General features: G+C 38.9%; 2 protein-coding genes across 4 annotated transcripts in view; one reads left to right on the top strand and one right to left on the bottom strand.

Annotated features, from left to right (window-relative positions):
* The window catches only part of VAMP7 (vesicle associated membrane protein 7), a 1,102,798-nt gene that overhangs the window by 425,078 nt on the left and 661,976 nt on the right, over positions 1 to 15,744 (top strand). The window lies entirely within an intron of this gene.
* CLDN2 (claudin 2) overlaps positions 5,723 to 15,744 on the bottom strand; it is a 28,625-nt gene continuing 18,603 nt past the window's right edge. For 2 of the 3 annotated variants that reach the window (XM_049766696.1, XM_049766694.1), the window contains exon 2: positions 5,723 to 7,196. In XM_049766696.1, the coding sequence (XP_049622653.1) occupies positions 6,322 to 7,014 (693 nt within the window). In that variant the 5' untranslated portion in view covers positions 7,015 to 7,196 and the 3' untranslated portion in view covers positions 5,723 to 6,321. Of the gene's footprint in view, positions 7,197 to 12,852; positions 12,962 to 15,744 lie in introns of those variants that run through there. The other variant, XM_049766697.1, reaches the window with a different exon arrangement.

A 15,744-nucleotide genomic window follows, 5' to 3' on the forward strand; every position in this document is an offset into this window, starting at 1 on the left:
CGGGAGGTCTTGGACTTCTTGGCCTTTGCTTGTGAGCGTTCTCACTGTTTTCCTTTGCATATAATTCTGCTGCCCACCCAACTCCACCCCAGACAGTGCTAAGTTGAGTAGGTCTCTTATGGAGTGAGAGACACTCAAAAACATACTATTGTATTATTTCTATAGAAGCATAAAATTAACCACATACTATACTTTGGAAATACCATGAAAATGATGATACCTCCTTTCACATTTGTCTGCATTTTTCTTTATATCTGTCTTGCCCTCATTTTTGAAACTATCGAATCATTTGGTTGACTGTATTTAAATATCATTCGATCTCCTGATCTACAACCCTCTACCTATTCAAACATCAAATATCCATTGTCTTTGAATTGATGTTCTATTAAGAAATCCGTCTCATTTTAATTCAATATAGGTATAAATTGAAAATTTGCACAAAATCTTGTGTTCATAGTAAATCTGTGGTTTAATGTGTTTCTCTTCCTAGAAAATATATTTAATCCTAAATCAAGGCATTTGGTGCTTTCATACAAAGTAGAAGGGCTTTTACATTATCATCAGTTATCATTTGTGACGAATGCTGATCTAACCTCTTGCAACACACTGGAAAATACCACAAATAAAGCTGAGTGAAAGTATTTCAAAAAGGGACCAGAGCAACAGTATAGCATGTAAGGCATATTTGTCTTACATGTGTCCCAACTTGAGTTCGAACCCCAACAACCTGCATGGTCCAGGTGTAAGCCCTGAGCACCACCAGGTATGGTCAAAAAAGGAGAATAAATGACTAAATGATATTTTATATGTGACTCGTGTGACACTTAAGCACCTCACACAAACCTAGAGTTATTATAGTAAAGGGGCTACTACTGAAATATTGGAATGCCCGCCACACAGTAAATAGTTATCTAGCACATAATTTCATGTTCCAATATATTTGCTTCTACATGTTTGAAAAGGCACATGAGTTTTCACTATCTCTACAAGGTCTTAGGAAAATAGCTTCAGAAATCCTGCCTAAAAGGTGACTAGCACAGTGCTGAGGGTGCCATTCTGGAGTAATAGGACATCAAAGATAACAGAAAATCAGGACTTACCTGATAAATTGCCTTTATGTATGATATGTCCTGCTTTGTTGGAACCTAAGTCTTTATTGTTTTGTAGAGAAGTAAGACTCGTGACTTATTGTAGGTGTTGGCAAGAGTTAGCTAGGTATTACTGAGCTTCAGGAAAGTCATGGATAGTGTGAAGTGGAGATTAATGATTGCCTTTCATTAGTGATCACATTGGGGTATGTACTGAACCACCACTTAAGGAAAAAGAGGGCAATTACCTACTGGACTTCCTGTTTAAGGCTTTTTTCCCCATTGAAATAATATAACTTCAAATGCAATATATCCCCATTGAGATAATATAACTTCTCATCAAAGCTTGTTACCACTTGGTTAGAGAAACCAAGCTGGATGAAGGCCAGGTATCAGCCAACTGAGAAGTACATGTACTTCTCAGCTTTGGGACTTGGTGTTCCAGAGTGGGCAGCTGACAGGACAAATCAATCCTCTCGTCCACATGCCCAGCCTGCTTGAGAAGGAACAATTATCCCTTCGAGGCCATTAATATTGGAGTCCTGTCTTTTGTTGTTGTTGTGGGACCACACCCAGTACTGCTTAGGGTTTACTCCTGGCTCTTTGATCAGATATCACTTCTGGAATCACTCAGGGCACCATATATGTTGCTGAAGATTGAACCCAGGTTGGACACATGCAAGTGCCATGGATGTTGTACTTTTGTTTCATCCCTCCCTTCTCTGTTGTTTCCTTACCACCATTTTCCTCTGGTCCAGAGCCAAAAGATCTCAGGTTGCTTGAATAGGCAATGAGTCAGCTCTATAGTAATTTTAGAGACCTACTCAAGGGAAGATGAGGGAGGAAAGACTGGGACCCAAGTCACTGTCTCCATTAGAGCTACTTGGGAATGAGACCATGCAAAGGAGTTGTGGATTGACTATGCAGCATATACAGTCCTTTACCCAGAAACTCAAATAGTACTAGATCCTCTTTTCATATAGACTAACATTTGAGGTGTCTCCCATGATTTTTTAAAATAAGATTCTAAAATCCTTATCTTTGGCTATTTATCTCTGTCTCTCATAGGAAAAAACCATGTTGTTCCCTGTACCACAGTGAAATCTGCATATCTTATCTCCTCTTGATCAGCATTTGGGTCCTACAACATACAGACTTTAACCTTGTTCACCCTCATTGCTCTCCATCCCTTTAGCACATTGCCTGACATAGAGGAAGAGTACACTCAGTATTGGCTGATTATTTAGATGACTGACTAGATAAAGTGATGAATGGATGTTTTGTTGGAGGAAGATTGAACAGAAAGTTGGAGATTAGATTGCAACAAAAAATCAGTTTTGGCCTCCAATTTCCCCATTAACATTGGGTCACTAGTATTAGGTTTAGGGTTAGGGTGACCCACATTAGGACCCACAATAGCAATGGGTCACTAAGAGACCAAGGAACAGAAAATTGAGTCACACTGTTATCGAAGATATAAGGGAGGACTGAAACATTTTACCTTGTGCAAGGGTCAGAGCCAGGAGGTGTGGGCAAAAACAATGGCCTTCTTAACCCCTGTGTAGTTAATCTAAATTACTTTATGATGGAAGGCAACAGGGTTAGCTAAATACTGTTCAACTTGGATGCAGACTCAGGAAGAGTTCTAGGAAACTATTTAGACATAGATTTTCTTGCACAACCAGCCGAAGTGAACAATTGTTCTTTGTTAGGTTTACTCAGGTTTCTCTAGCTAAGGATGAATTTCTAACTCCTGCCATAGAATCTTCCCAGATTGCAGGAAATAACACTTACCTCCCAGACTAGCCTCATCCTAAGAAGAACGGATGTACTTAGCTCAATTTTTCTCCAATGTTCTTATATTCCAGTAGCAGAAGGCAGGAATAGGACTGCAGTACTCTGAAGTGCAACAGACATGTTTATACCTTCTAAAAGAGCCTCACAGATACAAATCATGGTGGGAAGAATGTAAAAACTGATGGACTCTGGTATTCCATGAGTCTAAGAAAATGACTGCTCTGAGCTTCCATTTTGCTTCTTACAATACACCTGTATTGTTGGAGTCCTTAGAAAATGTAATAAAATCATAGACTTGAAAGTATTTTGACTACAAAGGGAGGCTTTATCAGACCTATATCAGAAAGCAGCCTGCTTTTCAACTTCCTGTGACTCCACGGAGTCAGTAAATCTGTGGTTCTTGGTTCAGACCAGAGACATGACTTATGCAAGACTCATGTCCAGAGAGCCTTTCCTCTCCATCCTTACTCCTATTAATGTTCATGCTAAAGTGTGTGAATAGAAGAGTCCTAGCCTCTGCACCAAATAAGGATCGTTTCAAATCTATAAGCATAGTGCTGAGTATATAAACTCCAATGTTCTGAACCCCCACTAAGTTCAGGAGTTGATTAAGCTTAATCTTGTAGGTTACCATTATTAAATTTAACATCATTATTAATTAGATTTTGTTCATTCCCAATAAGGTGAGAACAGGGTAAAATTACTGACCTCACAGACTCTCCTACTTTTAGGATTAAGGAACTTGATCCTTGGTGTGTATCTTAGTCAAATAGAAACTAGCTGCCCATGACCCTGAGCCTGTCATTATGGTGACAAGTCAAGCCATGGTCAACAGAACGGGAGTGGGGGGGTTATAGGTAGAGCAAAATGAATTGATTCTGCACTCTTAGCCTCTCATGGGCCTGGAGACCCTGTGTGTTCCCAGTGTTATTTTGCTGACCATAACCTGTTTTCCTTTGGTTGTATGGAAAGCATTACATAGGTCCTTCCTACTGACTGTAAATGTTCAATCAGCAGACAATTATATGAGTGAGAGGATTAGTGTAATAAAACCAAGTCTAACTAAAAACCAAGTCAAATTTCCCCCATCTCCCAAATATCAATGGAAAACATTTATTTTCTTTACAATGGTAGCTCATAGAATGAATGGAATTAACACACAATCATTTAGTATGTATATAAACCAAATAATTTGTGTGATGGGGCCAGAAAGCACAGCAGTAAGATACTTGCTTTGCATACGGCAGACCTGGGACGGGCCCGAGATCAATCCCAGCATCCCATATGGTGCCCCAAGCCTGTCAGGAGCAATTTCTAAGTTCAGAGCCAGGAATATTCCCTGACCATTGCCAAATGTGGCCCCAAAACAAAAAAAAATAATTTGTGTGAAAAGGAGGAGGTCAGAGCATGTAAAATATATTATCCAGGAAGAGGCCTGGATTTGTTTTCTTAATGTCTTCAGTAACATCTATAATTTTCTATTCACCCAATGGAGAGAAATGCCTGCTTCCATTCTAACCCCCATAGCCTGTTTCTCACTATTACACTTTCTTTGTCTAAGCTGCCTTGAATTAATTAAAACAGTTACTCAAGAAACACGTGTTTATTAATCACCTACTTTGTGTTCAGATCTCTTACAAATAGCCTATTCATTACCCTCCAAGAGTTTACAATACATATGTGGAATCAGATAAACACACAAAATAACTCAATCAAAATTTACAAATTATAAGCATCAAAGAAGCAATTTAACATTGAAGGTTTCAGGAAAGAGGGGTAGGAGAGGAACAGAGTGGTCAGAGGAAGTTCAGTGAAGGTATTGGTTATGAGCTTTCTAACCTTTATGGGAGAGACTTGGCTAAAGGAAAAAAGGCTTATAGTGTGGATAAAAAAAAAGTTACACATAGGCAAAAAGGAAGAAACATGAAAGGCATGTTAAATCAAATAAAGGAGTTCCTTGTAATGGCAATGAGTGTACTCGAGTTTATCACTAGCTAGTCAAGTTTAGGCTAGTGAAGAGAAAATGACTGGTTTGTCTAAGACACCCAGCCCAAGCCTATTGCAGAAGAAATGGAGCATTTCACACTCTAAAGCTAGAACTGTCTAACTGGGAAGCATTTTCTACTATCACCTGACTGAAATTTCAGGTGGCAGTTCAGTGATGTGCTAGCATTCAGATCAAAGTTCTCACAACTTGAATACAGTTGCTCTATGCTGGAAACTTGGGATAACTTCTAGCAACTGAAATGTCTGAGAAAGGTTGATGGGGGGTATGCAGAGGCATAAGGGGCTAATCTGTTGTTGCAGTCTTTCAGAGACTGTAGTGCATTGTGGGTGAGCCCAGGGGCCTGATTCAAGCTTTGAAATGATCTTGCATATGTCCAAAGACTCTATGACTTAAAGAAACATGCACTGAAACTTTGATCATCCAGTGTTAACATGCCCACTCAGCATTTTAGATGCCAAAATCCTTTCTCAGGAAGTATCAGGAAATGGCATTATCTTCAGTTCCCCCTCAACTTTCATGATGTCATTCTTTAACCAAGGGCCACCTCTAAAAAAGTAGTTTTTCATTACTAAGGAAATCCAACTGGAAACCCTTAGCCTCGTTTAGAAGGTGCCTGTAGGGAAGCAAGGGAAAGGGCAGGCTTTTAAGGAAAGTTAGGGGTGCAGATTATAAGGCAGTTCTTTAGTGGAGTCAGTCAGCTACTGCATTAAGCATTCCAGTGTCCTCTTTCTATGGGCATTCTTCTAGCACCCAAACCCACAAGATTGAGGGGATTTGAGTAAATTCCTAGGGCAGTGGTTTTGTTCTTATTTGTCAGCTACTTTCCATCCCTTTTATCCCATATCCAGTTGTTCTAACCTCCATTGGACTATGGTATAGTACTTTTCAGTTTATGCATAAACCTATCTAGACAACATAACAAGATTAGGATATAGGCTCTGCTCCTGGAAATGGAATATTTTTGAAGGGAAGATTAATAATTTAGAGTAATGCCCATAAAACCCACTAGTTCTCCTTCCCTCTAGCCCTCAGCAACAAAGTGAAAGGGAAGGTCTTGGTCACAGAGTAAAACAGTCAGTGGAGTCTGAAGAATGGGTTGTCAGACGAATTCCCAGATGAAACAAATTTCAGAGAGGAGTCTCTGGGGCATGTCCCAACCTAGGAAGTCGGGACTTTAGGACTGCAGGCTGGATATATAATGAAGCCAAGGTGAAGAGAACAGAAATTGTGTCTTTACAAGCATCTTGAAAATTCAACCTACACACTGCCACTCACTTCTGCCTTTGCTTGATCCAGTGGCAAAAGTCAGTCTATCCTCAGCAGCACCTTTTGACATCCTCCAGTGGCAATGTCCCTCACCTGTGACTCTGGGCGGTTGTCCATTTTTTTTAACAGACCCAGCCACCCCCAGTTCTGGCCCCTGGTTCTTCACACATACCCTGTCAGGCTGTAGGAGTTAAACTCATTCTTGGATTTGGATGATTGAACAGGCCTTGGAGAGCTTCTATTGGTGAGGGGCTGGGCCTGGTAGGCATCGTAGTAGTTGGCCTGATTTTGCTGGGATGTACAGGAAAAGCAGAGGATGATTCCACCTCCCAGGGAGAACAGGGAGGAAATAATGCCCAAGTAAAGTGCCTCTCCGATTTCAAATTTCATGCTGTCAGGAACCAGTGGAGAGTAGAAGTCTCGCAGGATTCCATGAAGATTCCAGACAACAGGGATGAAGCCCAGGAGGCCTCCAAGGAAGAATAAGACTCCGCCCACCACAGCCACTTTGTCTTTGACGTGGGAGTCCTGGCAGAAGACTGTGCATCTCATGCCTACCACAGAGATAATGCAGGCCAGTGATGAAATGGCGCTGGATGTTACCATCATGGCCTGAGCTGCCTGGATGTCAGCAGGCAGGCCAAGGAGGGTGCTGTATATGTCACACTGGGTAATACCTGTGCTATGGGTGGCACACTCCATCCAGAGACCCTTGGAAAAGCCGACTGCTGTGACAATACTAGCACCAACATAAGAACTTGTTCGCCAGCTGGGAAGCAGCATGGCCACCACTGTGCCCAACAGCCCCAGAAGGCCCAGGATGTAGCCTATAAGTTGAAGGCCAAGAGAGGCCATGGCAGACCTCTCCAAAGGAATATCTTCAGGAATTGTACCTTCCTCTTCTGGCTGCAGCTCCTGCTTTTGGTATTCTGTCCTCTAATCCCTTATTTCAGAGTATTACTGATAGGCTGACTTCTTTCCTCCTTAGAAGTATCTGTTGGTGGCCACAAGCAGACTCAAGAAGGCATCTAGAAGACCTAAAAAAATCCATAAACCAGATTAAATATTGACCAGAAGCTTATGAGAAACTAGAAAATGCTGGGTGCCTTTTGACCTTTGTTATCTTTAGAAATAGCACATGAGAAGGGAAAAAGAAAAAAAACTTTGAAAGTGGAGCCAAAATGTCATCGCCTTCTGCGTAGGCACATGCTTTAAATTGGCAAATAGACAAAGCCAGGGGCCAGACTAGATGGCAGCTTTCCGAGAAGGTAGAGGCAATTTTGGTGACTGTGTTAACTCCCGGTCAGACTATTGGCTGGTATGATTCTGATTCTAATGCTTGCTGTTTAACACATTGCCCAGCAACAGTGTCACGGGGCCCCTCAATTTGCAAACTGAGGCCAAATTCCAGGACACTGAATTGGGAGGAGCAGGTCGTAGGACATAGCCTTGGACTCTGGCTTACTAGAGGCCTCTTAAATCTTTAAAGGCCCAGAGAGCAGTGGTCTTGCCCTGGATCATCCTGCCCAAATTGATAAGTGGACTGTTTGGAGCAAGCAACAAAATTTTCAGTGTATATTCTGAGAGTTCATGTTCTCACAGAAACTGCAAAACTTTCACAGGCTATATATTATGCCCTCCTCTTCCATGTATCACAGTGCAGATATTTCCTACCTAATTTCCTCAGAAATGCCCAACATCTCTGCATCTCTTAGGTAATGTTGGAAGAATTAGGATCAAACATTGTTCCAGAACCTGAGGGACCCTGAAGTTCTTGATATTATTTTTTGGGATAGTAGACTGAAATGAGGAAAGAAAAGGCATTATGCACCAGAGGAATTTGTGAAAGGTGCATTTATGAATCAATGCTTTCAAATATTAGGATTTCCCACATTTTTTCCATGTTTAAGGAGGAGCACCCAGTCTTGCCAAATCAAGACACTAAGGGACAAGGTCACAGCACTCTCTTTCCCCACTTTACAAGAGCCTACAGCAATGGATTTTTTTAGCCCATCTTGTTTCAGCAATTTCATTTTAGCCTTCTTCAAGTTATATCTTTATTATTCATATCTCAATTATATTTTCCTAAGCTTGTTCTTTTTCTCAGTTAACACCTTATCTTGGAGCATACAGATATCCATCCCTAACTTATCTCCTACCTATCTACAGGTATTTCCAAGTATTTATTTCTAGCATAGAACTCACTCCTGAGTTCAAGACTGCCAGATATATCATCTACTTAGAATGTTCATTTAAAGGGCTGGAGTGACAGTAAGTAGTGATAGGAAACTTCTTTTGCCCGTGGCTGACTCTGGACCCCTCCCTGGCACTACATATTGTTGTCTGAGCCCACCAGGAGTGATATCTGAGCACAGATGTAAAAATAAGCCCTAATCACAATTAAGTATGGTACAATAAACAAAATTTTCACTTGGAAATTTTAAAGCAACTAAAAGTTGACACTATAAATAGAATTCATAACCTTTCCCATTGCACTTCTCACAAATAGTTCATTCTTGGATTCCCTGTGGTCAAAAAATAATGCCTTTCTTGATCCCTCAAATTGGATTAAAGAGTGATCCTTATCTCAGTCTGATACTTAGCCTTAGTCTCTTGAATTAAGTTACTACCAATTCTATATCATGGATATATCTCAGATCTATAAATCTTTATATCTCAGATCTATATCAATCCCCACTGCTGTTTTTTTACTTCACGTCATTGTTCTTTCTTTGATGGACTATAGTAAGGGCCTCCTAATTGGTCTTATTTTTTAATTTTACCTCCTCCAATTGATAATTCTCCATTTTACTAATGTGATATTTCAATAAAGTAATCTGCTGAAGTCACTTCTCCACATAAAACATTCCAGAGGCTCCCTGTAAATAAAGGATAAAGTCCAAACTCTTCGTGATCTATGACCTTTCAAATTTCCATATCTTAACATTGCCCTCCACATACTCTAATTCTAAGGTAATGGAATTACCCTTAGTTGCTCAAACTTGTTTTTTGTTTCCAAACAAGATTTCAACTTGTTCTTTCTACATGGAATGCCTGACATTTATTTCCCTTTGCTAACATTTGCTTCATCCTTTACGGTTCAGCTCAGATGTCTTTTATTCTTTCCTGGAAGATGTGTTCCTCCTGTGTCCTTATGGTAACTTATGTTTACCTACAGCAACAATAAAAAATAAATATACACTGTATAGTGTTTCCTATGAAACCATAAAACATATGCACTTGACATACATTAACTCAAAATATTTTGTGATTGGTATAGATCAGAAACCAAGATATTGGTGGTACTTATTGCGTTATACTGCAGTTTCCTATTTGAATCCTTATTCTTTTTTACTTGTCTGTGAGTTATTTGAGAAAAATACATACTACAAGTTTCTATCTTAAGTTTCATGCATAGACATTATCCAGAAGTATTTAAAATGTATTTAAAAATGAATGAAGCTTGGAAGACTATAAAATTTGTGTTTCTGAATGATTTAATGGAACTTAGATATAAGGGACCAGACCACCCAATATGTAAAAAGATTGATGATAGAGAGAACCCAAAGAAAGAGAAAGGAGAGGAAAATAGAGAAACATAAAGAAAAAGAGAAACAAAGAGAAAGAACAAAAAACATAGTAACATACAAGATTAAAAATAAGCAAAGCCATAGTCAGAGAGAAGAGATAATTTCACCATTTTATATATACACAAATTTTCTGACTGAATTTGTTTCTTGATTCCAATTGTAAATACTTTAAGAGAGAAAACAGTATATTAAACATCTGTAGCAATATTGGCACATAGTTAATAGTCAATAATATTCATCACTGAAGTATATGACAATATCAGTGTTGATAGAAAGCAATGTAAAGTGTAGGCAATGAAACACTTGTTTGGTGGTGGGGAAGAAAATTGAAATTGAATCTCTGTCACTTACCATACATGACTCCAAGTAAATCCTTTCTAAGCATTGGTTTACTTACTGTAAACCTAGGCACACTTCTACCTCTCCTACAAAAACTATGCCTCTCCCAGGAATCATCAGTGTTGTTTGGCAGTCCTTCTACCTCTCCTTGTTGAGGGTCTCTAGTAACTATTGCAAATAGTGCTGTTTCTGCACTCCTACCCTCCTCCAATAGCTTGCATACTATACTTCAGTTGATTCTTGTCTTAAAACAAGAGTTTTAGAAAAACCCTTTTAATACTGTTTTTTTTTTTATCTATTCGTACTTCACCTCCACCTATTGTCTGACTTATTTCATTAGTCCACCACTTCCGTCTTTGAGACCTGGAAACTTCAGTTTGATTTGGCATAGCTGGGAAGAAGGAAGAAAAAAATTGTGGAGCTTATTCAATTGGGAGAAATGGCCCAAAGGGAGTCAGCATTGAGTCAAGATCATGAAGGCAGGGGTGGATAAAAGAGGGTATTGGTAGTTGGGTGATTAGGTAGTTAAGTCAGGTTAGATACTGCTTTTGCTTGAATGTAAGTTATAGGGTGTTTAGTGAATCTGAACTGAAATTTGCCTTCTCATCTCTGTTCAAATTGCAACCTGTTGATGGACGAACTTTCCTCATTTCTTCAGACTCTGAGGATGAATTTACTTATCTCTGATTTTGAGTTGTAAATAAGGTAATGAGGACAGGAAGCCACATTGGCAAATATAGAAGATTGAACATTTGTTATTAGAAACAGACATCTTTAAAGGAAACTCTTATCTTTAAATGTATCACCCTAGAATTCAAGCTCTGATGCTTGGAACAAACAGAACTCTAAGCCTGACCAGCTGAATCTGACTTCAGGGCTTTGGACTAACGCACTTAATGGTCCAAAGGCTGAACAAGAAGGCTTCATTTAGGATCCTTACCCAATATTCCCTAGGGGAGGGTTTGGAGCTACAGAGAGAATTAGAAGGTTCAAGACTGACAGCACCTCCCTTATTAACTCTTTTTTGCCTGGGCAACTGCCTTGCTAGGTTTCTTCTTTTTTTGAAGTAAAAACAAGTTTTAAGTAGAAATGCTGAGTAATCAGAGGAGAGAGAAAGAGAGAGGTAATGTGTTTAAGAGAGAGTGCCAGATTTTCTGTAAACGGAGAGAGTCCTCGTACACACCCCAGCACTAAAGAATGAAAGTATACACTCAAGAGGGGGCCATGTGAGCTACATGTGCTCATGTACTATGTACCTGGGCAACACATGTGTCTGGACTTCGCATTTACTGTTCCAAGAGTTGTGTGCATATCACCCCTTCTTTTGGGGCACTCGCAAAAGGCTGAATGTAACATGGGGTTCTCAAGCCCAAGAAATTACTAATATGGCATCCAAAGAGTTCTCAGTTATCCAACTCTTGGTGGTAAAGCCATTCAGAGTTAGTTGAGATGCCTTCTCACCTATAGAAACTGAGAGTACTAACAAGTGGCAAAGACATTCTTTGAAAGCCCTACTTTATAAACTACTTTATAGAAAAATTAAAAGTGTGTCTTTGGTGCATTTAGTCTTACTTCTACATCAATTGAAGACAGACCTCAAAGATTTTCTAATTGTTTTTCAAAAGATGAGCTTTGACCTAATGCTGATGGTTTAAAAAAAACTCTTACTTTGGAATTCTAGAAGACACAGAAAGACAGAATTTAAAAAACAGGCAACACCCATAATTTCCGCAGTTATTTGTACTATAAGGGTTTTTCTTCCAACTCTATTTTCACAATAGTCATGAGAATAATGTCTGTCCACATATAACTTCAATTGGGCTCTAATAGACATGTTACTTTGTATTAATATGAGTTATTCAACAGAACATTTTGATATATGGGTATATTTTAAAATGATCACCACAATAAGTTTAGCAAATGTCTATCACTATGCAGTTACTATTTTTCCTTTTTCTTGTGATCACAGTTTTTGAGATAGTTCTTAGCTATTTTCAAATAATACCACATTATCTATTATACTTATTATACAGTAAATTGCATCCCCCGAATTTTTTTATCACTGAAAGTGTGTCCTTTTGATCTCCTTTATTTCCTTGATCTTCCATTTCTTGCTCCTGGGCAACCAACAACCTGTTCACTGCAACTATGAAATAGGTTGTTGTTTTAGATTACATATATATGTAAGACCGTACATTATCTTTATCTGATTTCTTTTGTTGTGCATAATGTCTGCAGAGTCTCTCCATGTCATTGTAAAAGGAAGGATTCTCCCTCAAAAAGAGAATCTTTTAAGACAGATTTGCAAACTGGGGGAGAGTTATTTAAGGGTTCAAGTAGAGACCATAACAATTTAAAAATCCATACTCTATAGACTCCCCAAGACTTTTTGCTAAATAGGAGCACTAGAGCTGACTATGAGGCAGTACCTCACCGAATCCCCCTCAACTACCTCTAGTTAGTATGAACTGTAGTTTCCTTCCTCCATTGTTGTATCTGTTCCTACATTAAATGCCCATAAATCCCCACCATCAGACATGATCTGGTTTGAGCGTACTGTGATGACCCAGTGCAGGTTCAGAGACTTGGAACCTTGTGGTGCCATTTAAGGAAACAAACATTGCCAACATAAATGTCACCTGAATATTACTTCCCATATCCTCTCCTCAGAAACCCAAGGTGGCTCAGTCTGGCTCCATTATTGGCCAAGAACTCACCTAAGGGAACATAAAAGTCACAAATAAATGATAATTAAAACACTTACAAAACAGTTCTCTTTGCAGAATTTTGGAGGAGATGTTGACCCTGGAATAAAAGGATCCTTCCTGAAATGTAGAAAGAGGTTCAAGAGGCCCAGGAGGAGATGATAAAGGCTTTCAAATGGTCAGCCACAGCTTTGAAAAATCCATCTGCAAATCTCACCCTTTGGTCAGAGACTTATTACATATCAAAACTAAACCTCTGGAGGCTATGGGAGATTGAGGTACTAAAAGAAAAAACTTGGGTGAGATTTTGTTTTTTCTTGTCAAAAACTCCAGCTGGGCTTTTGTGTGGTGACCTCTATGAGCCGAGGAGAAGCCTTGTGGGGGAGAGGGGTTTGGCCCAAGGAAGAATTCAGAACATTCCATTATAGGAGGTGGGGAAAGGAGGAGCTCTATTACTGTTAGGTGTCTCTGGCTGGTGGCCCTGAAGCCCAGCAGGAAGTCTGCCTCATAAACAGCCCCCTTAAGCCAAGCAAACCTGCAATGCCAACAGCTCCGCAGACTCTTCCACATGACCTACTTCTCCAAAAATTCTCCAGCCTTACTCTAGCCCTAAGGTTGACCACAGGCACAGGGCAAACGTGTGTTCTCCAGGTTCTGACTTATAGAGGAGATACTTATAAGGAGACCATGATGACCATGATGGCCACCCCTTTACAATCGCACACTACTTTCACCTTACATACTCTACATAACTTGGGACTCTTTTGTGGGGGGATACAGGGATCACTCCTGCTGGGTTCTGGGAACCATATGTAATGCCGAGGCACCAGGGTCAATGACATTCAATTAAACAGCCTACCTTCTATCTCTCTGGCCCAATCACATTAATGACACTCTTAAAAGTGCCATGTAGTGGCACACAACAAGGGGCTTTCTTCAGATGAAAAATAAAATTTTTGGATATTTTGTCTCATTAAAAACATGCTTGAGACTATTGGAAATAATGCAGAAGATATATAAAGAGAAAAGTAGATGTTCTTATCATACTACCAGTAAAATTTATATATAATGTTGATCACTATAAACATTTTAATATGTTGTAATGACATTAATAAAAATATTTTAAGAAATAAAATTACATCATATTCTAAAATTTTATCATTTCAAAATAATATGATATAGGTCCTTTACTCTCTATTTTCATGTAAGTTAAAATGTTCTCTCATAGTTGGATGTTTTTATCAAGTAAAAATATAAAAATTATCAAAACATTAAGTTATTTGGCACATTTACATTTCATTTTAATTTATATTTTAATATGTTTTTATATAATACTTAAATCTTTCTTAGTAATGGACCTGCTAGGTCTAATTTAAGTCTTACAATGAGTTGCAGCAGTAGAGTAGCTATTGAATTTTTAGAATAGAAATGCCCAGACCAATGTTTCCAGTTGAGTAGTAATAGATCTGACATCTAAATCTCTAGATATCTGGTTCAATAAACTTAAAGTGTTTCACAGGAAGTCTTTCTCAAGAATTTCCATGTAGAAATGATAAGGCCAGCAATATTGAGCAGGAAGAAGACAGTTCATTTAACATTTCCACAGTGCTGCGAGTTTTTAGATACATAGAATCAATGAGCTACTGCCAAGAAATGTCGTCTTAACCAAATTAGAACTTGGCTTTTTTAACATTATATGCTAGTCCATGTATAAAATAATATTAAATCAAATGTCATATTTTACCTAATGTGAATTCACTGAAACAATCAAGAAATCCATTTCTCCCTTTCCAAGATGGGGCCTATATTGTATCTGTGAATAGTGCATAACTACCCCACCATGCCCCCACTTTGAAATATTCTTGAGCAAAGGTGTCTCCAGGATGCTATCCTTTAGAAGGCTGGTGCAAACTAAGAGGAAAATCATGAATGACTTTCAATCCTAGAGTGTCTTTGAGCATAAAAATGAAAGTAAGCAAGACTGAAAGGTTGGGAGAATTAAGTAGGCTTATCCTCTACCAGTGATCCTCAAACTATGGCCCGCAGGCCACATATTGTATTTGTTCCCATTTTGTTTCTTCACTTCAAAATAAGATATATGCAGTGTGCATTGGAATATGTTCATAGTTTTTGTTTTTGCTATAGTCCAGCCCCCCACAGTCTGAGAGAGAGTGAATTGGCTCCCTGTTTAAAATGTTTGAGGACCACTGCATTGACCTGAGGCAATTCTTTAAATTTTCTTTCTCTGCGCTTCCCCAGTTGATTTACCACAGCTTGGATAATCCATATGAAAGCATTTTGACAAGTAAAATGTGCTAGTTGAGTGAATAATAGAATGTTGTAATGGAGAGGGGCAACTTATCAGCTTATAATGACTCTATGCAATTGAGGATAGGGAAAGCAGAATTTAAGGGACAGGTGCCAGGGCGGATGAGGGCACTGTGTTGGCAGGATGTGGTTACCAGATTGGCAATCACTCAAGGACTAGGTTCTAACACTTTGTTTTTTATAGGCGGGAACTGTCAGATCCTGTTGAAATCAAGCCAAAGAATATGACTCCTCAGTATTGAACCTAGAGGCACCTTAGTCATCTGCTAATATCCCTGATGATATCAAGAGTGTATGGTTAGTTTGGGGAATGGAGATTTGAGTAAAAGAAGAGAGAAAAACATGACAGAGAAAAAGCGGCATCTAGTTAAAAATATAAAATATATATAAAATATAAAATATAAAGGAAGTAATATAAGGGTATAAGAAGGAATGTGTTGAGGAAGAGAGCAGAAGAGGTAATAGAGGAATCTTTGAAGAAGAAAATCTAAGAGAAACATAAATAAAACAAGATCCCAAAGAAGACACAGATAATGATATGAAAAATAGGAAACTAGAAGGAAGAATATAAAAAATTCTAATGCCAAAGGGGCAGGCATCTATGAGGAACTAGGATAGAAGAC

This window comes from Suncus etruscus, chromosome X (genome assembly GCF_024139225.1).
Source record: "Suncus etruscus isolate mSunEtr1 chromosome X, mSunEtr1.pri.cur, whole genome shotgun sequence".
NCBI classification, from domain to species: Eukaryota; Metazoa; Chordata; class Mammalia; order Eulipotyphla; family Soricidae; genus Suncus; species Suncus etruscus.